General features: G+C 51.4%; 9 protein-coding genes across 10 annotated transcripts; 4 read left to right on the top strand and 5 right to left on the bottom strand.

Annotated features, from left to right (window-relative positions):
* Window positions 1–2503: 2503 nt before the first annotated feature.
* On the bottom strand, window positions 2504–6895 carry J3458_005820 (uncharacterized protein). 2 transcript variants are annotated; one of them, XM_007817378.2, is made up of 5 exons: window positions 4800–6895; window positions 4513–4742; window positions 3909–4454; window positions 3726–3851; window positions 2504–3658 (listed from the first exon to the last, which is right to left on the bottom strand). In XM_007817378.2, the coding sequence occupies exons 1-5, from the start codon at window positions 5529–5531 to the stop codon at window positions 3496–3498; spliced, it is 1797 nt and encodes a 598-aa protein (XP_007815569.2). In that variant the 5' UTR covers window positions 5532–6895; the 3' UTR covers window positions 2504–3495. The 2 variants fall into 2 exon arrangements, with proteins under 2 accessions (XP_007815569.2, XP_065976524.1); XM_066119002.1 differs by having other exon boundaries at window positions 3726–4454.
* Window positions 6896–7441: 546 nt separating this feature from the next.
* Window positions 7442–7909, bottom strand: J3458_005819 (uncharacterized protein; the record flags this gene model as incomplete). Its single annotated transcript, XM_007815204.2, has 1 exon — window positions 7442–7909. The coding sequence occupies one exon, from the start codon at window positions 7907–7909 to the stop codon at window positions 7442–7444; it is 468 nt and encodes a 155-aa protein (XP_007813395.2).
* A 267-nt stretch (window positions 7910–8176) lies between these two features.
* J3458_005818 (uncharacterized protein) lies at window positions 8177–8551 on the bottom strand (the record flags this gene model as incomplete). Its single annotated transcript, XM_066119001.1, has 1 exon — window positions 8177–8551. The coding sequence occupies one exon, from the start codon at window positions 8549–8551 to the stop codon at window positions 8177–8179; it is 375 nt and encodes a 124-aa protein (XP_065976523.1).
* A 1147-nt stretch (window positions 8552–9698) lies between these two features.
* tsn1_1 (Translin-1) lies at window positions 9699–12327 on the top strand. The gene is made up of 4 exons (XM_007815203.2): window positions 9699–10083; window positions 10148–10244; window positions 10342–10487; window positions 10573–12327. Exons 1-4 carry the CDS (start codon window positions 9909–9911, stop codon window positions 10899–10901), a joined length of 747 nt encoding a protein of 248 aa, XP_007813394.1. The 5' UTR covers window positions 9699–9908; the 3' UTR covers window positions 10902–12327.
* J3458_005816 (uncharacterized protein) lies at window positions 11088–17645 on the bottom strand. Its single transcript, XM_007815202.2, has 4 exons — window positions 16056–17645; window positions 14251–15828; window positions 14094–14188; window positions 11088–14026 (listed from the first exon to the last, which is right to left on the bottom strand). The coding sequence occupies exons 2-4, from the start codon at window positions 15755–15757 to the stop codon at window positions 11288–11290; spliced, it is 4341 nt and encodes a 1446-aa protein (XP_007813393.2). The 5' UTR covers window positions 15758–15828; window positions 16056–17645; the 3' UTR covers window positions 11088–11287.
* Window positions 17646–18037: 392 nt separating this feature from the next.
* SLY1_2 (Vesicle trafficking between the ER and Golgi) lies at window positions 18038–20038 on the top strand (the record flags this gene model as incomplete). Its single annotated transcript, XM_007815201.2, has 5 exons — window positions 18038–18077; window positions 18136–18349; window positions 18403–18788; window positions 18844–19684; window positions 19738–20038. 5 exons carry the CDS (start codon window positions 18038–18040, stop codon window positions 20036–20038), a joined length of 1782 nt encoding a protein of 593 aa, XP_007813392.2.
* Window positions 20039–20066: 28 nt separating this feature from the next.
* On the top strand, window positions 20067–20366 carry SLY1_1 (Vesicle trafficking between the ER and Golgi; the record flags this gene model as incomplete). The annotated part of the gene is made up of 1 exon (XM_066119000.1): window positions 20067–20366. The coding sequence occupies one exon, from the start codon at window positions 20067–20069 to the stop codon at window positions 20364–20366; it is 300 nt and encodes a 99-aa protein (XP_065976522.1).
* A 302-nt stretch (window positions 20367–20668) lies between these two features.
* Window positions 20669–22539, top strand: J3458_005813 (uncharacterized protein). Its single transcript, XM_007815200.2, has 2 exons — window positions 20669–21308; window positions 21410–22539. Exons 1-2 carry the CDS (start codon window positions 21124–21126, stop codon window positions 22233–22235), a joined length of 1011 nt encoding a protein of 336 aa, XP_007813391.1. The 5' UTR covers window positions 20669–21123; the 3' UTR covers window positions 22236–22539.
* A 273-nt stretch (window positions 22540–22812) lies between these two features.
* On the bottom strand, window positions 22813–23831 carry IDP2 (NADP-dependent isocitrate dehydrogenase; the record flags this gene model as incomplete). The annotated part of the gene is made up of 2 exons (XM_007815199.2): window positions 22813–23237; window positions 23324–23831. The coding sequence occupies 2 exons, from the start codon at window positions 23829–23831 to the stop codon at window positions 22813–22815; spliced, it is 933 nt and encodes a 310-aa protein (XP_007813390.2).
* Between the last annotated feature and the right edge of the window lie 149 nt (window positions 23832–23980).

Raw genomic sequence — 23980 nt, 5'->3', positions numbered from 1 at the left:
GCACAAGTACTTGCTTGAATGTTGAGCCATCCTCACTATAAGCCTCACTGCATCATTCTCTGCAGTACAAAACGTTTCAACGACCAGGCCGAGTGCGACGACCCTGTACATGTTCCTAGATAACTTTCCACTACTATACTCAAGCGGTAAATTGGCATTATTGGCTTTGGAACGCCTGGACCCCCTGACGTGTGTAATTAAGAACGGAAACAGGACCCAGCTAAGGATTTCGGTATACAGCTCAGACGACTTTTCGTAAAGTACTGTGAAGCAACAGCAGCCAAGACGACTTCAAGCGTGGTCCGAAGAGTGACGTGACCTCCGTGGCTGGCCCCATTCGCCATTGCTTGCCGCATAATGGTGAGTCAAATATGGTTGAAGAGATAAACGACATTGTGGTGTCTGAGTTTGAATACTCGTTTGCCGATGCAGCAGGTTGGCGTTGAAAAAGCTGGAGGCTTGCCGGGTTGGTGTCATCAGCCAAGAACCAAAAGGGCAAAAGGACCTCTCTTATTAGCTGGATATTGGGCAGGTTCTGCAAAGACCGCTATGGCCGGATCTTTTTTTATCACACGGATCAACTGTCGATCCAATACCTGCTGTGGCAGTTGGCTTGGGGCATGTTGGTTGCCCCGAGACATGAACCCCGTGTCATTACCCGTACCTTGCAACGAGTCATCTCACGACGATGCAGGGATATCTTACTGGAAACATGTACCTCACGACACGGAGCCGGAGTTTACGTGGCCCCGGCCAAGTCTCGTGAACGCCTGCGGGCACATAGCGGCCATATTCACTCTAGGCCTGGTCTCGCATGAGACGTTGGTTGCGAGAATCCATAGTGCTTTGTGAAACGTGGAAACCAGCAAGTTGCTCCCAATGGCTGTTGCCGCGCTAGAATTGGGCACCGGCATGAAAGGGTTAGACCGTACAATCACAGCCTGCGCCGTACTCATGGCGGGCCTCACGGTAGAGCAAGGAGGGAAATGAACAAGGTACACTCGGGAGTTCAAATGCGTTAAACAGGCACCGAAAGCAAAAGCTTGCTAACAAAGGTGCTTCGAGTATGAAGGTGCTACAAACGTGGTGGATACTGAAGACGGTGCCTGCGGTGATGTAGAGGATCCCGGGGCTTCCGAGTGACGGAATCTACAGTCAAGTGAAGTCTGGTTTAGCCAAGTGTAGTAACTACATGCGGCTCTGGGGTGGCAATGCGATGTTGCCGTTTGTTTGTCTACTCGCACAGGAACCGATATGCTTCATATCACGAGAGAGATGCGGGCCTGAGGATGGATTCAGGTAACCCAACCCAAACAACACCTGATTATTTCTCTTTTTCTTTATTTTCTCATTCACCAGAAATCATCTAACCCGTGACAGCATCAAGATAGATACCGGCTTGGTGGCAGCGACACCAAATCACGACGTTCGCGATGCTATACACGTGAATGGCGTAAGCCATATTTCCATTGACCAGTCGCCGAAGAGTATTTTTTTGTGAATCGATTTAAAGGCTGGGGAACGCCCGTGTTTTACATTATATTGAAGATACAAAGCGGGAAGCTGCAGTCCTCAGCTTATGGCTTGCCAACGTGCCGTATTCACTCTACTCGGCCACCAAGTTCTCTATCCCGCTTTGCCTAACAAAAAGGAGTGGTAGAAGTAAACTCTGTCCAATGTAGCCTCAACACAGCCGTTGTCCAACTATTTCGTAGACCCAAAGGCAGAAACGTATGGGACCAGAAAGGTGCCGGGAAAGTCCTTCGGTTGGTTGTTTCCCCTTTCATGCCAATCGTCATAGACTCGACTTATGCTACTCCAGCGCATACTTCCCAGCACATAACGTCTAGGAGTCTAGTCCTCGTAAGAAGCGACTAGGGCACGAACCTCGTCCTCGGTAGGCGGCGCTTTGCCTTGAGCCTTGTGCTGGGCAGTGAGCTCCGTGCGAGCACAGCCGATGGGACAGCGACAGTCAGACCGGGTCCCGTATGCCCTGCAGCAAGACGCAAAAGTACTAGTAATACTGTCGCTAATCATACGAGCCGGGCATTGGTTGCCATCGGGAGAGCCACCAGCCTCACGGCAGCAGCTTTTCGTGGCGGCATCCTTGACGCCATCGGTTGAGATGCACTAGCAGGCCTCGACAGAGGAAAATAGGGCAGCGAGGGCGACAATAGAGTTGAAAAACTTCATTTTGAAGAGATGAATTGCGGATGAGACAATATTTATTGAGTGTCTCCTGATGGCGTGTATGCGACTCTTTGCTGAGAGAGACACTGAGGATTCTGCGGGAAAAGGGCCTTTTGATGTCGTTTTCTGACTATGACGCCAAGAATCCTGCGCAATGAAGAAACAGGTTCTCTATAAAAGTACTACTCTACTCCGTACTGATACCGTTTTCAAGAATCAGATAGCGCCAATACATGGCTGACATTCCATGCGGGAGAATCACCAACAGACGCCAAGTGTCATGGGCCAAGAGACAAACGACCACTCTTATTAGCTGGATGTTGGGGATATTCTTGGCCAACAGCCCCTACTGATGAATCCTTTTTGCCCAACTCAACGGTCAAGCCCAATACCCACCCCGAGAGCAAGGCGGCAGTGGCTCCAGATGAGGTAGCCGAGCCAGTTCTTCACAACTCGTACATGAGCAGTCGTGTCTTCTCTCTCAGCACGGAAGGCTCTCTTCCATTCTCACCCACGCTCAGATTGTCTCCCAAGAACCAAAAGCAAGAAGAGATTCGTTGCAAGATTACGAATCGTATGTACTGTCTGTATACTGGCAGTGACCACATAAACGCGGCTGAGTTCTGATGCTGAAGTCAATATGCTCAATATTTTTAGGAGTTGCCTCAATGCTCTCTTCTCAAAAGTAATCCAACAGGATTTGAAATCACGCCAAGTACTCTGGAGACTGTCGCCAGCGACATTACTCCTTGGTCACGGCCTGGCGTGCGCCCTGGCTATCCCTGCCAATGTGCCTTTTCTCTGAACTGCCAACTTGCTCTCGCCAAGGCATGCTCACTTACTTGCCAGTTGGAACCAGAATCAAAGCGTGCTTGGCGAGCCCCGCGAGGCCGAAGACGGTGCATTCTGGATTCTAGCAGCAGGTCCAACCGAGTAGTGCGACAGGGCAGTTGGGGAGATATCGGAGGCCACTTCTTGGCCGTTGTGACGCTTCTGGATATCAGTAAAGTCAAGTGGGAGGCCTGTTATATCCCAGAGATCATGTTCAATGCCCCAGCAAAGGTCACTTATCGGGGGTTGGATAAGGGGCCAAGGTATCAATTGACGTCAAGACAGCTCATCAGATGCCCCAACATTGGCATCCTCAGAGCTACGTTGGTGCGTGGTAGACAAGTCAAAGCCCAGCCGAAGGCCATTTGCTCGATTACACGGTCCATTCGTTTTCTATCAACCGTGGACAGCAGAGACGAACCGCATACGTTCATGTCTCATGAGTTTCCTATTTTGATACGTCTCTGCCCGTGCCTATTCCATCGCCAACTTGTACAGCTCGTCAAACAACGGCGTACCTAGCCCGGTAACTGGATCCCATCCCTTTACAGCGTCCCACCCTGCTCCGGGAATGACTGGGGCTTTTGCGCCGCTGAAGCTTGTGCCTTTGCAGCCCTCCGATCTGCCGTGGGTAATACTACAGCCTCCTGTGTTAGCCTCTCATTCAGTTCCATCCCGAGACGGGAAGCTGTCTTGCTACTCACTCTGTGAACGCGCGACTGGCGCGTAGATACAGCCAGGGATTCAGAAATCCCAGCGGTGGTTTGCCCCTCTTCATACGACTGTCGTTAATGACGGCAATCATGGAGGCGAACAATGGCGCCGACGCACTTCAGCCTTGTTAATTCTCTACAATATTTCAGAACGAGCAAAGTTGATCCCCTTACCTGGTGCCTCCCCCGTCCCTGTTACGGCCGTGGTTGAAAAAGGGGTATCCGATCCCCTGCGCGGATACATCTGGAAAGCCTCGGCCAGCCTTATTGTAATACCCGTTCCACCTCTCTCCGTGCGCGGCGAGATACCGTGACACAGCTGCCTCCTGCCACGCGGGTCTGGGCCAGTATTCCGAGAAACCCCCCGACGAAAAGTTCACCGCTCTCTCCGGGTAGTTTTGCTCAGTCGCACCAACTGCTGTCACGTAGGGGCATCCCGCCGGGAATGCTGGCAGAAACTTGGTGGTGTCGGTGCCGTCGTTGGACTGGCAGGAAACACCTGGTCCCTGGTCACCCGACGCCATGATGATGGACATGCCGCGGAGCGTGAGAAGTCCGAATATCTGGCAGATTCGAAGCGCATACGGCTTGGGGACCGCCTGTTCGTTGACGCCGTATGAGATGGACATGACCTGTGGCAAGTCGCGGTCGGGCAAATCCAGCAAGTAGCTGACAAACTGTAGCCACGGCTCGATGTATTGATTGTTGGGGTCAGAAATACTGCCAGACTTTAGTCAGTTCTCGGTTCAATAATATCGACCAACAAGCAGGCACCTACTCCAAGTCGGGGATGAATCCGTGGTCCTCTCCCCCCGTGGAGTAAAACCGGACTGGAACTCTGAACGCCATTGAAACGGCAATTTGAATGTCCATGTTGGCCTCGGCCCCAGGATACTCGCCCTGGGGATTTGTACCGTTGTTGATGAGCTCGACGGAAAAGCTGGCCCCCTTGGCATACGGGGCATATGTGTCAAGGTACTTCTCCAGCTGGTCATACTGCGCTGCTTGCTGTGAACGGTGTGAGCTCATGTGCTTTCCAATTTGAAAAGAACCAATTCTACTCACTCCATCGAATCCAGCCACTCCCAGCAGTGATTTCTTGTGTGGCTTTGCGTAGTCATTGTTCATCTTGTACAGCCCGCGGAGACATTCCGGAGTGTTGTGATTCTCGCAGTCTCGCAGCTCCGTCGACCTTGCTTCTACGCCTGTGTTGCGTCCGTGGCCCGTTGCAATCCCTAATCCCGAGGTCTGTGGAGATTTCTTGAACAAGTTCCCAAGCTCAAAAAATGTTGTAGGCTGAATAGATATGATGTGCGGCCGCACTTCTGCCGGCACAGAGTATGCCAGTGCTCCGATGGCCCTTTGCTTGTCGTGTTGGAACACGCCGTACGTGGTGGACAGGAGATTTTCAGCAGTGCCAATGGTCATGACGGCGTCCACAAACAGCCCGCGCTCCTGAACCTGATCTTGAGTGACGTTTTCCGACAATAGCCACTTGCGCACAGCGGCAACCGAGCGCGACCGGGGCCGTACTAAAGCAACTGCTTCGTCACGAGACAGATACTGCCCATACCGTGCGTGCGTGGGATCTGAGACCTCTTGCAGTGTTCTCTCAAACACATCGCGGCCCTGAGACTCTAATGCGATGGAGAGCCGGATGAGTTGACTGGAGTTGGCAGCTCCCAGCTTTGTCCATCCATAAGGCGGCTGGTCCAAGTGCTCCACGACGACGAAGTCTGCACTGACGACCAAGAAGATGCTGCTCAGGACGCAAAGAAAGCTGAGAATCGACGTCATGGCTTATATTGCCGTCTTTGTGAGTCAATTGCGTGGAACAGATGAGGATGATGGGTTCAATTGGGCCACACAGTCACATCAACACTCATGATACGCAATTTCCCTTTCCCAATTTGCGGCCGTGGTGTAGATGGATCACTTCGAGATCCCCTATTGTCTTCTGCAGATCAATCCAGACACTCGGCCAAGTTCTGCAAGGTGTATATGAGCTCAGACGACAATACTAAGCAGATCACACAAGCTAATGCGGCCGAGGGGTTGCTAGGGCTAACCAGCAAAAGATGAAGCTGTGGCTGGGAGTCGTCATACAATCTTGAACGTGCGCGATGCTATGAATCAGTGATAGTGACGACTAAGAAACGACTCGGCTTCGGACTGGAACAGCACCACCGCGACTAGAAAAGAATAATCAAGTCACCCGACATGAGCGTCAAGTTTCATTAAATATTCCACCTCTCTTTTCCCTGCCTTGCTGCGTTCTTGTTCCGACGGGCCGTTTTGCACTCTGCTGATGTTGCCTGGTCCAAGTGGCGTTGGAACTTACAATCCGTACCAACAGATATATCCAAGCGCAGCCGTGCACCGTGCCACATTTGCGGAGATGCCGTTCGTCAATAAGACGATTGTTATTTCCCCCAAGCGGGGGAAACAGCTTGGTTGTCGTTGGCTCGATATTCTACTAGCCGAGCAGCCCAGCCATGCAGATTGGTTGGATATCTGTCGGCGAGGAAACTGCGTAGGCCTCTTTTCAAGCTTCTAGATCGTTATGTCCAGCTATCAACGGTTACTGGGGATGAAATAAACCCCCCTGACTGTCATGGAAGCATGGAAGGGATGACCCCATCGGTATAGCTGGCCCGTGAGCAGACTATCATCTGCCACGGTGCGAGACGTGGCCGGTGCGCTGCGGATCAAATTTCGACTCCAAGTAGTGAAAAAATTTGATTCGATTTCAGGTAGCATCTCTGCCTTCGTATCTGCGGGAGGAGAGTTGTGTCAATGGTGTGCATGTAACTGAGTCCCTGAACTGTAAGTACTAGCGCTCTTGTCGATGAGGCTCACCCAAAGTTTGACGATACCAACAATGCCTGGAGCACGTCCATTTGGTCCAGCTTACAAACCGAAAATCCCCTGTGTGTCGTCGTTTCGTCCTCCGAATACGCCACAATCCCCTCACCGATCCCTCACCGACGGACATTTGGACTATTCCGTCCAACCGCAGCTCGTATCTGTACGACCAGCCGAGAGCTTGGGCCAGCGCCATGCTTTTCATAGCCAGCCTCCCACAGTTTTATTACCCCGTCGCGGGCAACCGACAGATCCAGGTGACCAAAAGATCTACACAGAGCCACGGGTAGGCCCGGTCTCACCTCCTCAAAGTCCTTCGGCAAGCCGTCTTGTGATTCGCCAAGTATACGACAAGCACGCACTGACAGGTTCTTGCTGGCATGTTTTGCAAAGCGCCGTCGTTTCGGCTTGGCCAAACATTTGCCGAGGCACAAGTCTTGATATGCCCAACTCTCTCGTTTCTCTAACCAAACAGGTGTTGTTGCGTGCTCTGATTATCGGCTGAACGTATCATCCTTCCCAGTAGTGGTATGTGAACAAGCCTCATATGACAACCGTATTCTGCCTTGATAGTTCTGACCGTCCTCCGCGGTCTCGATCCAAACTACAAAATCGTGACAAAGACAAGATAAACAAAGTGTATGTTCACCTCATATCATAGAGGAACGTGGGTCGTTTTGTTGAAGAGATGTACAAAACGGTAACAAGATAAAGGAAAAGGGGGAAGAAAAGGAAAAAGAAAAAAAGGAGAAAGAAATGATTCAAATGACGCTCTAGCTAATACATCTCGGCACGTCTGTAATTCCAGCCCTGGGGCATAGGAGCCACGCGCTCCCCTATTTTCAAAGCCCATTGGCGAAAAAATCCTCCATTGCTGCAGGAGCAAAGCCCTTGTTCTCCTCATCCCAAGGCAAAGCGTGATGTGAGCCCGTCAGGGCCATGACCTTGGTCTTGATACCCTTCTCCTCCAGCTTTGCGGCCAAGCGGTCGGCCTCTCCGTCGGGGATGAGCTCATCCTCTGAGGCCTTCATCAAGAGCACCGATTTACCCGGCATGGGTCCAACCAGAGCATCAACAATGCTCGCAAGCGAAAACCCTCGAGTCTGTGCTCCCGGCAGGTCGTCCACACGGGAGCCGCTCGGGAAAGCCGCTCCCAGAATCTGCCCTAGACTGATGTATTGCACAGCCGTCACAATCGACTGGACAAGGGAGTTTTGAGGCGCCTTCAAGGATACGAAGCGCCCAACGACAGTGTGCAGGTCTCCAAAGGGCACGCAGGCAACGACCTTGGTCACCTTGGGGAACTGCATGCAATGGCCCCACCCGAAATTTCCCACCGATCTTCCAAAGTAGATGACTTCCTTTGCGCCGGGGTATATCTGTAGCGTATTGGTAGGCGATGGTGTCGTTGATGATGGAGGCTATTTCGAGGGCGCCCCCTTTATTTGGGACTCGGGAGCTGAGATCATAGCCGATAAAGTCTACAGCAATGACGACGCGAGTCCGACCGTTCGTCAGCGCCTCGAGTTCCCGGTTCATGTAGCGAGGTGGTCGCACGTTTCCATGATTAGCTATGACTACCTGTGTGACGGGGCCCTTGGCAGGGTAGACGTGGACGCCCACCAAGTTCCCCAGGGGCGTGGCGAGGGTGTAGTGGCGGACATCTGGAGATAAGGGCTCATAGCTGCCTTGCCGAGTTGTGATTTTTTTTCGTTGAGTGCAGCGTAGTTGATTCCGCGTTTTGTGACTGGGGCATTGCCCGGGAAGATTACATTTTCGAGCGGCTGGAGGGCGGAATCAAGCGTGGATCCAACGACGGGAATGCGTCGGAAAATATCGTTGAGCACCGAGAAAGGACGTTGGACGGAAATGCTAGTTTCCTTGCGATCGGGGATCTCCTTAAGCGGCGACACCTCTGTGATGTTGTATGTCAGACGGGGGGAGGTAGACATTTTCTCGATGAAGGACACTATGCCTAGTGCTGTATGTAGTTGACGATGTTGTAGTTACAGGAATGACCACGACGACATTACAGAGAACCGAGGGATAATTCAGAGCTTATATACCTAGGCAGTTATTCAATGGACAGCACTTGATCATGAGGCGAGGTGGTAGGCATTTCGGGGCTCAAACGTTGAACTAATAAGATGCCAGAAGTTAGGTTGACGTTGGGGCGGCATGTGGCCGTGCTGTCCAAGACCAGTCCAATCGATGCTTCATGACAGTTTCAAGACTACGCTCTACGCACAAAGATGCAATAGAAGCAGGCTGCCGCACTTCTCCTCGGCGCAAGTCCTTTGTGTATGCAAAGCATGTTCAATCCCTTGTCCCATCGCTCAGGTATCGGGCCGTGGATTGCATAGTCGGTTCTAGCCTCATGGCTGAACCTGTCCGTAACTTGGAGTATCGGCTCCCTCAATCAAAATTAACAGTAGCGAGATCGTCAACACGGCGCAACAAACATGGGTGGCACAGAAATCGCAAAAGGCTGTCATCAAATGGACAAAGGCATCGTGTATGCAGACTCTGAGCTCGCAAGGCAGACAGCTCCAGGTACAGCCGCACTAGGCAGCGCCACCCACCCCGAGCACCGCCACCAGCTGCACATTCTGCCGTGTTTGCCCCTTCACCGCCCACCTCACCACGTATAAGAATCTCGCCTCGCCCGCTGATCTTTGTCTCGCTTTCTTTCGTTTCTCCCCAGCTCTCTTTGCCTTTTGGCTTAGATCAAGTGTAGTATCTGTTCTTTTCAGTTTAATCTCTGAAATGCCTCGAAACGGGGCTTATCGTGATTATTCCCATTTTTGGCAGCAAGGACGAGAGCGCCTCTGCGTTTACGCATGGTTCTTGTCCACTGTGTCCCTGGTATTACACTGCGCCCAGGTGATGCGAACCTTTTCGGATTTATTTTCATTACAGTTGAGCGTGACTCGGCTGCGAAGAAGATCGATGAACGAGGAGGGTCGAATGTGTCAGTCAACGTGAAGAATATGTATGCATGGGCATGTTTGTAGTTTGGATTGAGCTGTCACGCTGGTCCTGCGAGGACCCAGAGCTGGCCCTGGGCATAGCTTATCTCTGAAAGTTTCGTCAGATCAAGAGTTTTTCAAGAAGCAACCGCCCGATACCAGAACTATCGCTGCTCCCGAAAGGCTTCGTCGTCTATTGTCTCACTCTTCACCAAACAGTGCTCATTGCCATCTGCCCCACAATAGCTATCACCACCATTTTTAAAATCCATCACGAAACCTCACCTCGTCTGAACCTCAAACTTATCACACCAAATCTTTCCCTCCAAAACCTGCCACAATGTCCACCCAATCCAGCCTTCTCGACCCATCCATCTTCAGCTATCTCGAATCCAAGCTCGAAGAAGAAACCGAGGTCCGTGATACCCTCACGCAAATCGTGCAAAAACTCGAACGAAGCGTCGCCTCCGCCCAGGCTCTGCTGTCTCGAGTCCACTCGACTCCTCGTACCCGCTGTATGCACCGTTTCCCCCGCCAAACGTCGTACATGCCCTAGAAAGTATGCTAATGTGACACCAGACCCAGCCTTGATCGAGCAGGTAGAAAATGCCGTCAAGGACGAAGTCGCCATTGTCAAGGAGTTGAACGAGGTTGCCTCCAAGCACCCCTACTACAAGTTCGTTTTCACAAGATTCAACTGTTCCTGCCATCCTACAGAAAAACAGAGAAAGAAAAGCCAAAAGGATATCCCAAATCAGACTAATTCCATCCAGGTACAATTCCAAATGGGCACGAACCGTGCAAAACGCCATTGGGACGACGCTGTACTGCGCATGGCTGGGCGGTTTCCCCTCAGACTCCAAACCCGGCGAGCTTGGCCGCCTTCTCACGCTTGAAGACGTCGGTTCCATCTTCTCAGGTATGTCTTCTTCGCTCAGTCAATCGAGGCTTTTGCCGGTCTTGCCCCTTCTTTAGCCGTGGCCAGTGCTGACCGAAATCATCAGTACCGACAAACCTCAAGGACCGCGATGCGTTCCACTTCACCATAGAAGAGTATCTTCTCTCCCTCACCGACCTCACCCCCGAACTAGCCCGTTTGGCTACCAATGCTGTCACAATGGGCGATTTCCAGCTGCCCATGACCATTAGTGCCTTTATCAAGGATATCTTCGCCGGGTTCCAGCTGCTTAATCTCAAGAATGACATTTTGCGCAAGCGCGCAGACGCCGTCAAGTATGATGTAAAGAGGGTGGAAGACGTGGTGTATGATTTAAGCCTGAGGGGGTTGGTTGCGAGGACGGGAGGAGATACTGAGATGAAGACTGATGAATGAGAACGAATTCAAGCACGTATCTATGTGACAGGGAGGGGAGGCATTTGGTGAAGCGCTTTGGTGCCATATTTGATATCACAGTTTGTTCTTACGATTCCTAGTAGACATCAGGAGGAGGAAGCACTGGTGTTTACAGTCATCAATCAACAAAAAGTAACCTTGTTCCAGCTCAGAACCTTGAGCAATGCATTGTGATAATGTACATCCCAACCCGCCCATTTCCACTATACATTTGCCGCAGAGAGATACCATGCTCTCCGAGTACTGCCCAACTCACTGATTGTAAAAAGTGACGTCGCAAGAGGTTAAAAAAGAAACCAAATAAGAATCTGCTCCAGACGCCACATGCGAGGGTGTTTATTTCAACTTCCTTCACAAGTCTCAACTCAGTCATGTCTAAAAGTACACTTGTCGCCACGCGCACACTTGCCTTGCTGCCAAAATGTGCAGGCCTTGGTTCCGATCAGGGCCTTGTTGGCAGGCTTATGTGGTGGCAACGTTGCCTTCTTCTTGCGAGTATCTTTGGCGTCTCTCTCACCACGATCCCAGTCTCGCTCGTTGGATGGAGGAGGGGGCGGAGGTGGTGGAGGTGGCTGACCTTGTTGATGGCCCTGTGCTAATTGTGTCAACATCATTAGTTGTTGATATGAAGGGTCGCTAGGATTGAGATTAGCCAGAGGGTTGGCATTGGACGACTGAGCTTGCTGTTGCTGTTGGGGTTGGTTGATGGCGGCCAGAATCGATTGGAGCTGGCTGTCAGGAATCGAGCTTTGCTGGCTTTGTGATGAGCTACCTTGCGCTTGGCCAGCAACATGGCCGCCCGTCATTTGTTGCAGGAGAGCTAAATATGGTGCATAAGACTGCTGCTGTTGCTGCTGCTGCTGCTGCTGCTGCTGTTGTTGCTGCTGCTGGTAGTATATATTCCAGTCTTGGCTGGGGATCTGGCCAGAGGCACCAGCGACAAGCCTCATCGCGTTGGCCTCAGCCTCGGATCGAGCACGATCTTCGTCCAGTTTTCTCTGCCTAGCGGCAGATTCCTTGTTGTATCCCAGCCACCATTCGCGAACCCTCTCCTCATCATGTGCCAGCCATTCAGGCGGTGCGGTGGCTGGATACGGTTTTCCAGCCAAGCTTCTAGCTACTGACTCGATATGATTGCCAATCATCTGCAAGTTTGCGTCACCATACTGATGAGAGCGAGCGGGATCAATCTGGACAGGGTTCAGGTCGCGCCATGTGGCGATTTTCTCTTGCTGGAGGCAAGCAAGAACTTGTACTTCGCTGCTAGGTCCCACGGCGAAGGGAAAGTTATGCTGCGTTGTAGACGAACCATAAAGTGCCCAAGGATGCGAAGTTGCTTGATGGGAGCTTGACTTATCCGGTGAACCCTTAAGTCGTCCGAGAATGTCGTCCAGCTTATTCGACGGGTTGTTTTTGGCATCGATTCTCCGGAGTGCTGCGCCAAGGGCTTGATCCACTCCCATGCTCTGCTCGTCTCGCCATCGAAGTTGGAGTTCCTCCAATTTTGCACCTTCAGTCGGGAGATACACAGCTTTCGAGTGTGCTGGATTGGACGACTCCGGCGGAGGTGATTTGGGACTCGGAGGAATGTCATCCACATTCGTGTATATTGCCATGAGCTCTCTTTGCCCACGCGCTGTGATTTCCTTCTGTTCATTCGTTTCGAATGTGACGTTGCCACCACGTGTGATGTAGTTCTTGTTTCTGACGTCGGATGGCAGTTGGGAGAAGTCAGTAGCCGTGGGGCCAACCCATGGTTGATAAGGTATATCGTCGTCCTCATCATCCTCATCGACATCAGCACGTTGCTTCAACACCATACCCTCTGATCGGTCATCTCCAGCGTCGCGAATCATGTTCACATCACGTCCTTCATCTTCCTCGTCGTCTTTCTGGAAGATCTTGACTTGAACAAGCTCTTCCTCCGGCTTCCAGCTCACGCGAAGCTTCCTTCGTCCTTCTTTTCGGATACGCTTAGCTCTTTGTTCCGGTGTTTCTGAATTGTCTGGACTCTTGGAGTCTTTGGAAGTGACAGGCGCCACCTCGGGCTTCTTGGCGTTGATCGAATCTAGCAAGGATGCAATTCCAGACAAAGCGCCGGCAGAGCTCGAAGCTGTTTTCGGCGGAGGTGCTTTAGTTTCAGACTTTGATGGACCGGGTTTGCTTTCAGACTTGGCAGCCAGCTTTCCAACATCAGGTCTACTCTTTTCATCAGTAGACGCGTTAGAATTATCCACTCCGACAGGCTCGGGTTTGGCCACGGTCTTTGCAATAGGTCGTGATTTTCCGGGAAGCACGGAAGAGGCCGTTTGTTTTGACGCTGCAGTCTTACTAGTGGACTGGGAAATCTTTGGCTGAGCTAGCTTCTTGCTCAACGATCCAGCTCCTGCTTCTACAGCAATTTTTTTTACGGTGCGCGTGTCACTGTCCTCATCTCGTACTCGCTTTATTGACATGACATCCGATGCTGATTTTCCTCCGACCTTTGCTCGGCTAGCTGCAGATGTTCCCGTGTACCCAGTTGCTGTGATGGGTTCGTTGGCCTTTTGAAACTTTTTAATTTTGGCAGATATCTCACGGACAAGTTCCTTGACTTCTTCGTCGCCCTTGTCCTCGAGGCGCTTCCGTACAGAATCGAAATTCGTCGTCTCGACAATCTTCCTTGTTATCCGGAAATGCGTAAACAGCTCCAAGACAATTTTTGGTAGCTTTCCGGAGAAATCTGAAGCTTTAATCGACGAGATCAACACATTGACAAGACTGAGAACTAATTTTTGGTGCCCGCCAAGGTTGTCCAGCACTGCATCATCCGCGTGTTCGACAGTAGCATCCAATGCCCGATACAATGCCTCTTTCTTCTGTTCCGCCTCTAGCTTCCTCTTTTCAACCACAGCCTGCGGCTCTTTGTTTTTGATTGCTTCTTCCAAATCAAGTTTACTGCGATTCATTTCAATTCGCAGCTTGACAAAGTACTCGCCGGCTTGTTGAACGCGTCCAGCAATCAGAGATGATGTTCGAGGGGTAGCCTGGTCGATATGAATGATCCCAATGGTATCCCAAACGACCGCTTCGACTGGGTCATTCGGGCGAGATGCCGGTCGGACCTACACATGGTTGATTAGTATGTGCACAAGGGCACGCTTACAACTAGAAAAGAAATCTTAAGCTCACAGGTTTATTTCGTTCGTCTTCAAGCTCTTTCTTAGCCTTCTTTTCCGCCTTGTTCTTGGAGGCCTCGTCTGACTTGAGCTGCTCCTTAAACGCATCTGATACAGGGTTAGAAGGAAACGCCAGGTGTGAGAGCATCAAAACAATCTCCAGTACGTACGGGGATATTCGGTATATTTAGGCTGCCGTTTGCCCAGCGCCCGCATCGATCGATCGTATTCGTCCAACAAACTCTTGGCCTCCGTTCGTCTCTCATCTAGGCCACTCTTGTCAAGTGATGGTCGATATTTACTTGTGAATCGACCTTGGACCTCGCAAGGTAGCGAGTAGCCCAGCTCTGGAACAATGGATCTGCCACTTCGAGGCGGCAAGGCGACCAAAGGCGCCAGTTTATCGTAGCTTTTGGGGGCAGGAAGCTTGATACTGCCTTCGTAGACCATATGCGGAAGTCCTTTAATAGTGGGGTACTTGGCCTGTGCCGCTTTGGTGCGTCCTCCAAAATCCGTAATCAACTTTGCTTCTTCAGGTGAAGGCTGAGGAACAGGCAGGGAGTCAATATCTTCAACCCTTTTACTGGAGGACTCGACGGAAAGATCTGAAATCACTGATGGAACTTCCACAGTAGGGACAGGGCTTTCGATGGAAGCCTTTCTCACACGCTTCCGCTTTTTTGTCTGGGGAGAATCGGTGGTTGGTATTGATGATTGGTGGATATGACGAGAAATGAGTTCAGAGTGAGTATGGCCCACTGACGTAGACTCAGGTGCAGGTGACGCTATAGCCTGTCCCATGGAGGTGTCAATACCAGCCAAATGAGCCTGATGACCCGTTGGGGAGCCTTGTCCCGCTTGAGAGTAGGTAGACGAATTCTGCGGTGCAAAGCTTGCAGCGTCGAGTGCCTGTTGACCATGGCCCTGCGGACGCGACTGCTGTTGCTGGTGCTGATAGGTAATATGCTGATTCGGATCTTGAGCGAAGTGATTCTGTTGACCATTAACTGTGTTATGGACAAAATTCTGTGCGTGTGGGAACGACTGTTGGTGTAGAGCAGGAGAAGACTGCTGAGATTGGCGTGAGAAGGACTGGTCCTGTTGGAATCCGGCCTGCAGACTTTCGAAGTGTTGGACTGGCGGGTGACTATGCTGGCTCGGGGCTCGCGAAATAAGCTGATTCGCATTATATTGAGACACTGGAGGATTGAAGGCCTGTTCATTCTGAGAGGGGAATTGATACTCATGTTGTTGAAAGCTTTGTCCATGCCCATGTGGATGAGTCTGCACCTGATTTAAATTCAGGTTGCCCTTGGCATGCTGACCATAAATGTCAGGGTGCAGGTTACTAAAGGCAGGATCAATCACGTCTTGTCCAGTTTGACTGAATTGCTGATTCAAGCCGAGAGTATCATGAAAACTAGGGTCGCCAGGTTGGGAGGGGTGCAAGCTCCCGCCCAAGAAAGCGTCACCTTGGTGTGACGGGGGATTGAAGAAGTTTTGTGCATGTGCATCTTGAGGATTGCTGATGTGCGGAAATGAACCAGCATGATCCGCAACGGACTGTTGCCAGGCCTGATTAGGGTCGAATTGGCCATCTTGGCCATAAGGGAAAGCTCCTTGCCATGAGGTTTGTCCGCCTGCGCCGCTCTGGCCCGACCCGGGCCAGGACTGCATTTTATGTGGATTTCAGTCGTCGTCCCAACATGCACTAATCATGGACGACAATATTGTAGAAAGGTCTAAAGCTAGCAGGGCACGTTAGCGACCATCACCTAGCCCGGGGTGAGCACGCGTCGAGGGCGTGAGTCTGGCCCATGAGGAGGAAGGTTGGCGGATGCATGTCCGAGAAGCATGCAACAGCCTCGATCAATGAGAAAGTGGCTGTTGACAGGATGGGAAGGGGGTTGGTTATGTGAGTCTAGCTATGGAGGGAGCCTTTGCCATCTGCCCAGGGTTAAGATCAAGTACTTACCCGGGGAATTTGAAATGGTGAGGAACCTCGATGGTCACAGCCGTTGTTAACGGCAAAATATCGGCAGATGAAGCGTACTGGGTCCACTTCGGGCACTAGTCCAGAACAGGGCAACGCGCAGGGATTGGATATTTGGCAAAGTCGAGGGTGGTTGAAGGACAATGACTGACAGATGGGCTCGAGTGCAATCTAGAAGAAACACGCATTAGTACCATTTCAATTTCTTTCCTTTTATTGCGGCGATGTGGATGCAGCGATTAGTACGCGGGATCAAGAGAGTTTGGGTTCGAAAATTGGCAAAGAGCTCATTGCGCGAGGAGAGCCCCGGTATTTGAGTAGCCGACTGGCACACGCCCAACCAGCATGTCCCGTTGCCGTCGCCATCAAGGCCTCGCTGTGTTGATGATCGGTGTCAAGCTGGACTTCAAGACGCGCATAGCCATGTCGGTAAAGCAGGAGTTTGTGCAAATGCCATGTCGCAATACCGCCCCATGTCGGCGGATTGATGTAGTGCTTTTTGTTTCTGCTAGGCAGCAAATCTTGAGATTGTAGACTTGGCTTTCTGCTGCTCCCACGGCTGTGTTATTTCCGGTCTGTTTTCCAACCGGATGCCTGGCGATGTAGACCGTAAACAATTAAATCCGCGAGGTTCAAATACCCCTCATATTTGCCAGGAATTTTATTTCCATGGCGAAATTGACTCTTTTATCACATTTCTCTCAAGACGCAACCCGATGACCAAGGTCGAGGCCCAAGACACGTGATACATGCCTTAAATCATGGCAACTTCTGCTTCCCAATCGGCCACGCAAGAAAGGGGTGCTCAGCTTTTCGGAAACCCAACACCCAACAATCCATCTCTTTAACAATGGCTAGACAAACTAGACTGACGTCGGTAGTTTAACTCGCGGCTTTAATGATGAACAATTAAAAATAGCGATCGCAGTTCATTAAGGCAGACGCCAAATCACAAGATACAGTCGACGCTGCTTTCCATTCATACTGGCGACAGACTCGGGCGTGGCTCGGCAAAAGGCAGACTGGTACTCCGCAAATGCCCAAGCCCACCATGGGTGATTGTGGTTTGGGAAAGGGGGATGGATGTATGGGATAATTGTATGGGATGAAGGGGGGTTCAGATGTGAAGCATACCCAGCGGCCAGAGCGACTCTCGCAATGGTTTAACCTTTAATTCTGCTCAAGGGCTGAGTCGTCATGACCTGCCTCTCCTCTGCGCTGTTTACAAGATTATTGAACGCGCTCTATGGGAGATCATGCGACAGCCCGCTGACGAGGAAAGGAGCGGCGACAAATTACGGCGACAAGTCGGGACCTAGCGGCGAAATGATAAAAAAAACTAGCACCAGATCCAGGTGATGCCGCAGCTTTCCGGCGGTTATTGACGAAGCATAGAATGCAGCAGATGGCGATGCGCGAGAGGGTGATGAAGGTCTGTAGTCGACGGTGGAAAAGTCAACAGCGTCCAATGTTTCGGGGGAGCTGGTTCGCCTTCTGTGGCCGGAAATGTCAGGCAGTAAGGCCTGAAGGGCTTGCAGAGTACGCGGTACATGTACATGCACATGCTACGGAGTGCTCAGTACCGTAACGAGGCCCCACCATTTCGTGCCTGAAGCTCCAAAGCTCGCGCCGGATCTAGAGTCGCTCCGTTCTCCGCGAGCTGATTGCTGTGTGACAGACTCCGTACACTTGTGGCCACTGTTGTCCATCAGACGCCATAGCTCCCCACGTCTAAGTTGCGCCGGCTCCAACGACGATATCTTGGCTAGGCTGTTCACAACACCAACACCGCCAAAGGCGTAGCGTCCCTGGCTTGAAACACTACCTCTTCACTACAATTGAAACTCCCCATTGGTCTTCCTTCAGCCATCATATCTCCTCCGGCTTTGGAGCAGCCGTAACCGCCGTCCGCAAAACCCCACCTCCTTGACTCTCCTCCAGTGCTTGACAGCCAATACGCAAGAATGGCTTCCAAAAGCAATTCGTTACGAGATCGTCAAATAGGTATATGATATACTAGTTGTCTCTCCTTTATCACTACTAAGAAAGGCTCTATTCGCAGCGTCACTCAAAAAAATCCTCAACCTTAACGAAACGGTCGAATCAAACGAGGCAACTGAACATGCCAGTGCCCTTCATGCGCCTGTTGCTCCCATACTCGACGCCGATGGCAATCCTATATGGAAGGTGCTTGTCTTTGATGATCTCGGCCGAGATGTCATTAGCAGTGTCATGCGTGTGAGCGATTTGCGGTCTATGGGCATTACCATGCACATGTATGTGTGGCATTTGTTGAGCTGGGCGGGCGCAACTGACACAAAAACTCTAGGCACATTGGAGCTTCACGGCACCCCATTCCCGATGTCCCCGTTATCTATCTCGTCGAACCGAACTCCCAGAATATTCAAGGAATTACAAGTGATCTCCAAAAGGGACTTTACTCTCCCGCTTACATCAACTTCCTATCCTCACTGCCTCGAGTGTTGCTGGAGGATTTCGCAACACAAACAGCAATGGCTGGCACATCCGAAAAGATTGCCCAGTTGTTTGATCAGTATCTCAACTTTATAGTCACGGAGCCAGACCTCTTCAGTCTCGGTATGCAAAATGCACACACGTACTGGGCCTTGAACAGCGCAAAGACAAGCGATGAGGAGCTCGAGGCCGTGGTGGACAAGGTCGTGAGCGGACTTTTTAGCGTTGTTGTGACTATGGGTATGGTATCCAATGGAGGCAATAGTGAGGGAATCTTGCTAACAGCCATAACTAGGTGCTATTCCCATTATTCGATGCCCCAAGGGTGCAGCTGCTGAAATGGTGGCTGCTCGCCTCGATCGCAAGCTTCGAGATCATATTCTTAATTCAAAAGATAACCTATTCTCCAGCACAAGGCCAGCCGTGGCCGGTACGCCAAGCTCGCGACCGGTCTTGATTTTGCTTGATCGAAACGTTGACTTGACACCTATGCTGTCACATTCGTGGACTTATCAATCTCTCGTCCACGACGTGCTCAATATGAAATTAAACAGAATCACCATCGAGGCACCTGTAGACGAGAACAACCCCTCAAAAGGAACCACAAAGAAGGGGTATGACTTGGGTGCCAATGACTTTTTCTGGGCCAAGAATGCCGGAGTCCCATTCCCTCAGGTTGCAGAAGACATTGACGCCGAACTGACCAAATATAAAGAAGACACTGCGGCCATCACCAGGAAGACTGGAGTTTCGGATTTGGAAGATCTTCAAAATGATACTAGTGCAAGCGCTCAACACCTCAAGGCTGCAATAACGCTGCTTCCTGAGATGAGAGAGCGAAAAGGCATTCTTGACATGCACATGAACATTTTAGCCGCATTGTTATCTGGCATCAAAGAACGACAGTTGGACAATTACTTCCAGCTTGAAGAAACAATAATGAAGCAAACCAAAGCTCAAATACTGGAAATTATCAACGACGACAACAAGGGCAAAGAGCCTGCTGATAAGCTCCGACTGTTTATCATTTGGTTCTTGAGCACGGAACAAGAGGTTAATCGAGCAGACTTTCAAAGCCTTTGTAAGGCTCTTGAAACGGCTGGGGCAGACATATCTTGTCTCCCCTATGTTCGACAGTACGTACCGCCGCTAGAACCAGTTACACATTGACTACTAACATGCCACGTAGGGTTCGTGCAACCACTAAGATGACCCAACTAACGACGATAGACAACTCCAACCAACAAGCACCGTCGTCTGATCTGTTTGGCCGTTTCTCTTCTATTTCTACTCGCCTTGCAGACAGACTCAAGGAAACCGGAGTTCCTTCCGGGTTGTCCTCCAATTTTGAGTCGCTAATATCAGGCGTCAAGAACTTCCTGCCAGCCGACCGAGATCTCACAGTGACCAAGATTGTCGAATCTATCATGGACCCATCCAGCGCGTCATCATCTGCTATGGCAAAGACGGAAAGACTACTTGTACTTTGATCCCCGCTCAGCCAATGCTCGGGGGACCATGCCACCGCCGAGCGCAGTGCGTTCAGGTGCTGCAGCCAACGCGCCGGGTGGCATGCCCGGTGCAGCAGGCCAAGGGCAATCGGCAACATTTGGACAGCGAAGGCAAGGTTTCACAGAGGCAGTGGTATTCACCGTGGGAGGCGGTAGCATTGACGAGTACGGTAATTTGCAGGAATGGGTGACGCGAACCAAGGACCGGGGTAAGAAGCGAGTTGTGTATGGCAGCACGGAATTGCTGAATGCCGGTGCATTTATCAAGGATGAGTTGGAGAGGCTGGGCCGTGAGGTTGCATCATAACTATGATTCAAATATGATGGATAGAAGCGAAACGAGAGCCCAAGAGCATCGACATAATATCAAATGGTAGTTCTGATGTATATGTGTACGAAGGCCATTTTAAAGAAAGAGAAACAGAGTTGAAGATGTGTGCCCCCTTTCCTGTTCAATGCACACAAAATTCACGCGTAGGAATCGATTCATGATAGAATTCCATCTCGATGGCAACATAACAGCAATTAATTGATGCTTTACCAGAGAGTGAATGGAAATGGCCAGTCAGGTGCTGCAAATACCCAGAGGTTGACTGTTGCCGCAGCAGTGGCTCACACCGGGCGTGGACCAACCAAGGGGCCGCGATGCGGGCGCATTGGAGGCGCCCGAAGTCAACACGCACTGCCAGGAGCAGCTGCAGCACCACACGCTGTTTTCCTCACGCCATGCCTCGACCACCTCTGTCAACCTTTTGCCTTTCCTCTTCCATTCCCTTCCCGTCCATCATATCCCATCACAAAACCCATCTGCAACGCACTCGAAAGCGGATGCTCGTGGCTCTTGTAATCAAATTTTAATCGGTCGCAAGTATCGTCAGCCTCATTCATCCGTTCCACGACACTCTGCTTTGTTCCGCCTCAGCACCACACCCATCCGCGCGTCACGCAGCCGCAAGAACGAACGAGCCTTGCAATAGTCCTGGCACGATTGAATTGATACGTTTTCGGGGACACTAGACAACTAGGTTCGCTTCAATTCGTCATTTGATCGATTTGCAGAGACCATGGACGGATCTCCCGTCAAGGCGGAGGAGTCGGCGGACCACCGCAAGAGCGGATACAAGTCTTGGAAGAAGAAGTACCGCAAGATGCGCATTGTTTTCGATCAAAAGATGCAAGAAGGCGAGGATTTACACAAGAAGGAGGATAAAGCTTCTGCTACAGTCAAAAGATTAGCTGTTGAGAATGAGTATGAATGCCTTCTTCACTTTGTCTTTTTTTTTCATCCCCTCAACCTCCACCCCGGTGCATTAAACACCGGATGATGGACCATGCTAACTCACTATGCAGCCGTCTGCTAGATCTCCTCCTCGATGTCAATAACTCGCCGCAAATTCCCCTCGACAAACGAATAGACGTGTCCCTGAAGCCCTCCCCAGGTGCCAAAATCGTCCTCCCCATTGACAGCAAGCACGCGCCCCAAAAGGAACTCACCGTCAAGAAACTCCAGCAGCTCCTCGAAGAGGTTCCTCACTCATCATATGCCTCGGCCAAGGACTCCAAGCGCTCCTACATCAGTGACCTGGTCGCTCCCGAGGGCGAACCCTTCCCGCCTAGCTTCCTGTCCGCCGACGACATTGATAACTACATCCACGATATCGACAGCTCAATAGACCCGGAGACACATATACCCACGCTCGCTCCTCGCGCCCATCCGAGCACCAACCCAATTCAACACGCTCACCTGAAAAACCCCACCAGCGTAACCAACTGGTTGCGCAAACACGCGCCCAAGATCTTCCTCCAGGACGGAGAGGCTCACGATGGCGATGACGAGGGCCAAACAGGCCACCATACAGGTGGTCGCAAGACGCGTGGGTCCCGAGGCGAACGTGGTGGCGGCCGCGGCCGTGGTAAACGAGGCAGCCTCGCCTCAAGAATGGCCGATCGGGAGCGAGAGCGCGATCGCGATCGCGGCGAATGGGACGCTAGCATGGACGAGGATGCTGATTTTGGCACGCCCGTGGGCAGAGGCAAGCGCAAGAGAGACGAAGACCCTGGTTATAGACCCGGCGGGTCCGGTGGCCGTCCAGTCAAGAAGAAGAGAAAGAGTGACATGGATGGTACACCAGCTGTTCGAAAGTCCAAGAAAGAAACTGCTCCGAGGGATGATTAGACTGGCTTCTAGGTCTGGGATTGAGGGCGTTGAGTGTGACAGAATATATGGCGTTTGGTCTATTGTAAGGGTATTACGTGAGGGCTCAATGGGAGGGAAATCCGTTTTTGAGGACTATGGGCTTCTTGGGATGGGGAGGGGAAGCTTGGTGTTCACGCTTATGTCGTACCTGTATACTAGACATATCAAAGGATTCGCGTTGTCCCCTTGCGTGTGCACGATTACCTGGATATGGAATGAAAGGCCTCAATGTGTAGTAAGTAACCCATATACCGAGACGTACAAGCTAGGGGCAGGAAAGCTTCGTCGCATAATTTGATCATGATTGCTATATATTGTATCTACATGCTGCTAGATCAGACAACCGTCGTTACTCCGGTGACATGTGCCAGTTCTACCTGAATGCTATATATGTTGCCACAGCCCTGGACTGCGTTGGCAATGCAAAGTATGAAATACTTGTAAACGCGCCTTACATGACCGGGGGCGCAGGGTATTTATTCCGCCGCTACTCCGCGTTTGAATGCTCTCATTTCCCTTCTCCCACTTTATTGTATTTGCATCTTGAGCCCACTATTTACAGCTTCTCCTTGAGGATGGTCTTCATGCGGCGCTCAACGGCATTCAGGTACTCGTTGGTAGTGACGTAGTCGGAGCGCTCGTTTTTGCCGCAGGCTAGGGCCAAATCCTTGGTCATGACGCCATCTTTATCGACAGTGTCGATGCAAGCCTGCTCGAGGCTCTCGGCAAAGGCCACCAGCTCCGGGGTATTGTCGAGCTTGCCGCGCTGGGTGAGGCCGCGGGTCCAGGCAAAGATGGAGGCAATGGGGTTGGTGGAGGTCTCCTTGCCCTTCTGGTGCTCACGGTAGTGGCGGGTGACGGTGCCGTGGGCGGCCTCGGACTCGAACGTCTTGCCGTCGGGGGTGATGAGGACCGAGGTCATGAGGCCGAGGGAACCGAAGCCCTGGGCGACAATGTCGGACTGGACATCACCGTCGTAATCTGGATTATCAATGGTTAGTTTCTTTTTTTTTTTTTTTTTTTTTTTTTTTGGTTTTTTTAGTGCTGGTTTGCTAGCGAAGACCTACTCTTGAGAGCCATGATGTAACCGCCCTTGCTCTTAATCATTTGGGCAACCATGTCGTCAATGAGACGGTGTTCGTACCAGATCTTCTTGGCCTCAAAGTCCTTCTTGTACTGGGTGTCGTAGAGCTCCTGGAAGATGTCCTTGAAGCGACCATCGTACTTCTTCAGAATGGTGTTCTTGGTACTCATGTAGAGGGGCAGGCCCTTGTCAAGAGCGAGCTTGAAGGAGGCATGAGCAAAGCCAGTAATGGATTCGTCGGTGTTGTACTGCGCCTGGGCAACGCCGCCGCCGTTCATTGAACTGGAAGACCTCGACCTCCTGAGGCTCGCCGCCTTCAGGGGTGTAAACCATGGACAGCTTGCCTGGTCCGGGAGCAACGAGGTCCTTGGCGCGGTATTGGTCACCAAAGGCATGGCGACCAATAATGATGGGCTTTTCCCAGCCGGGGACCAGACGAGGGATACGAGGAATGACGATGGGCTCACGGAAGACAGTGCCGCCCAGAGCATTTCGAATTGTGCCGTTTGGTGACAGCCACACTATTTGCAAAAGAGTGTCGGGGTCAGTGGATTGCTATTAAACGTGTGCCGCAGTATTCAGTACCAACAACGAGATTACTTACTTTGCTTCAGCTTGAATTCCTCAACGCGAGCCTCAT

This window comes from Metarhizium acridum, assembly GCF_019434415.1.
Source record: "Metarhizium acridum strain ARSEF 324 chromosome Unknown scaffold_31, whole genome shotgun sequence".
NCBI classification, from domain to species: domain Eukaryota; kingdom Fungi; phylum Ascomycota; class Sordariomycetes; order Hypocreales; family Clavicipitaceae; genus Metarhizium; species Metarhizium acridum.
This window is presented reverse-complemented; position numbering and strand designations above follow the sequence as displayed.

Excerpts from the sequence above, each read along its gene's own strand:
- J3458_005820 (XM_007817378.2), bottom strand. The coding sequence starts at position 5,531 with ATGACGTCGATTCTCAGCTTTCTTTGCGTCCTGAGCAGCATCTTCTTG. Across the intron at positions 4,743-4,799 it reads GAGTGGCTGGATTCGATGGA|CAAGCAGCGCAGTATGACCA; the intron begins GTGAGTAGAATT and ends CACCGTTCACAG. Across the intron at positions 3,659-3,725 it reads GCCAGTCGCGCGTTCACAGA|TATTACCCACGGCAGATCGG; the intron begins GTGAGTAGCAAG and ends AGGAGGCTGTAG.
- tsn1_1 (XM_007815203.2), top strand. The coding sequence starts at position 9,909 with ATGTCCACCCAATCCAGCCTTCTCGACCCATCCATCTTCAGCTATCTC. Across the intron at positions 10,084-10,147 it reads CTCGACTCCTCGTACCCGCT|ACCCAGCCTTGATCGAGCAG; the intron begins GTATGCACCGTT and ends ATGTGACACCAG. Across the intron at positions 10,245-10,341 it reads TCCAAGCACCCCTACTACAA|GTACAATTCCAAATGGGCAC; the intron begins GTTCGTTTTCAC and ends AATTCCATCCAG.
- J3458_005816 (XM_007815202.2), bottom strand. The coding sequence starts at position 15,757 with ATGCAGTCCTGGCCCGGGTCGGGCCAGAGCGGCGCAGGCGGACAAACC. Across the intron at positions 14,189-14,250 it reads TAAATATACCGAATATCCCC|ATGCGTTTAAGGAGCAGCTC; the intron begins GTACGTACTGGA and ends ACCCTGTATCAG. Across the intron at positions 14,027-14,093 it reads AAGACGAACGAAATAAACCT|GTCCGACCGGCATCTCGCCC; the intron begins GTGAGCTTAAGA and ends AACCATGTGTAG.
- J3458_005813 (XM_007815200.2), top strand. The coding sequence starts at position 21,124 with ATGGACGGATCTCCCGTCAAGGCGGAGGAGTCGGCGGACCACCGCAAG. Across the intron at positions 21,309-21,409 it reads AGATTAGCTGTTGAGAATGA|CCGTCTGCTAGATCTCCTCC; the intron begins GTATGAATGCCT and ends CTCACTATGCAG.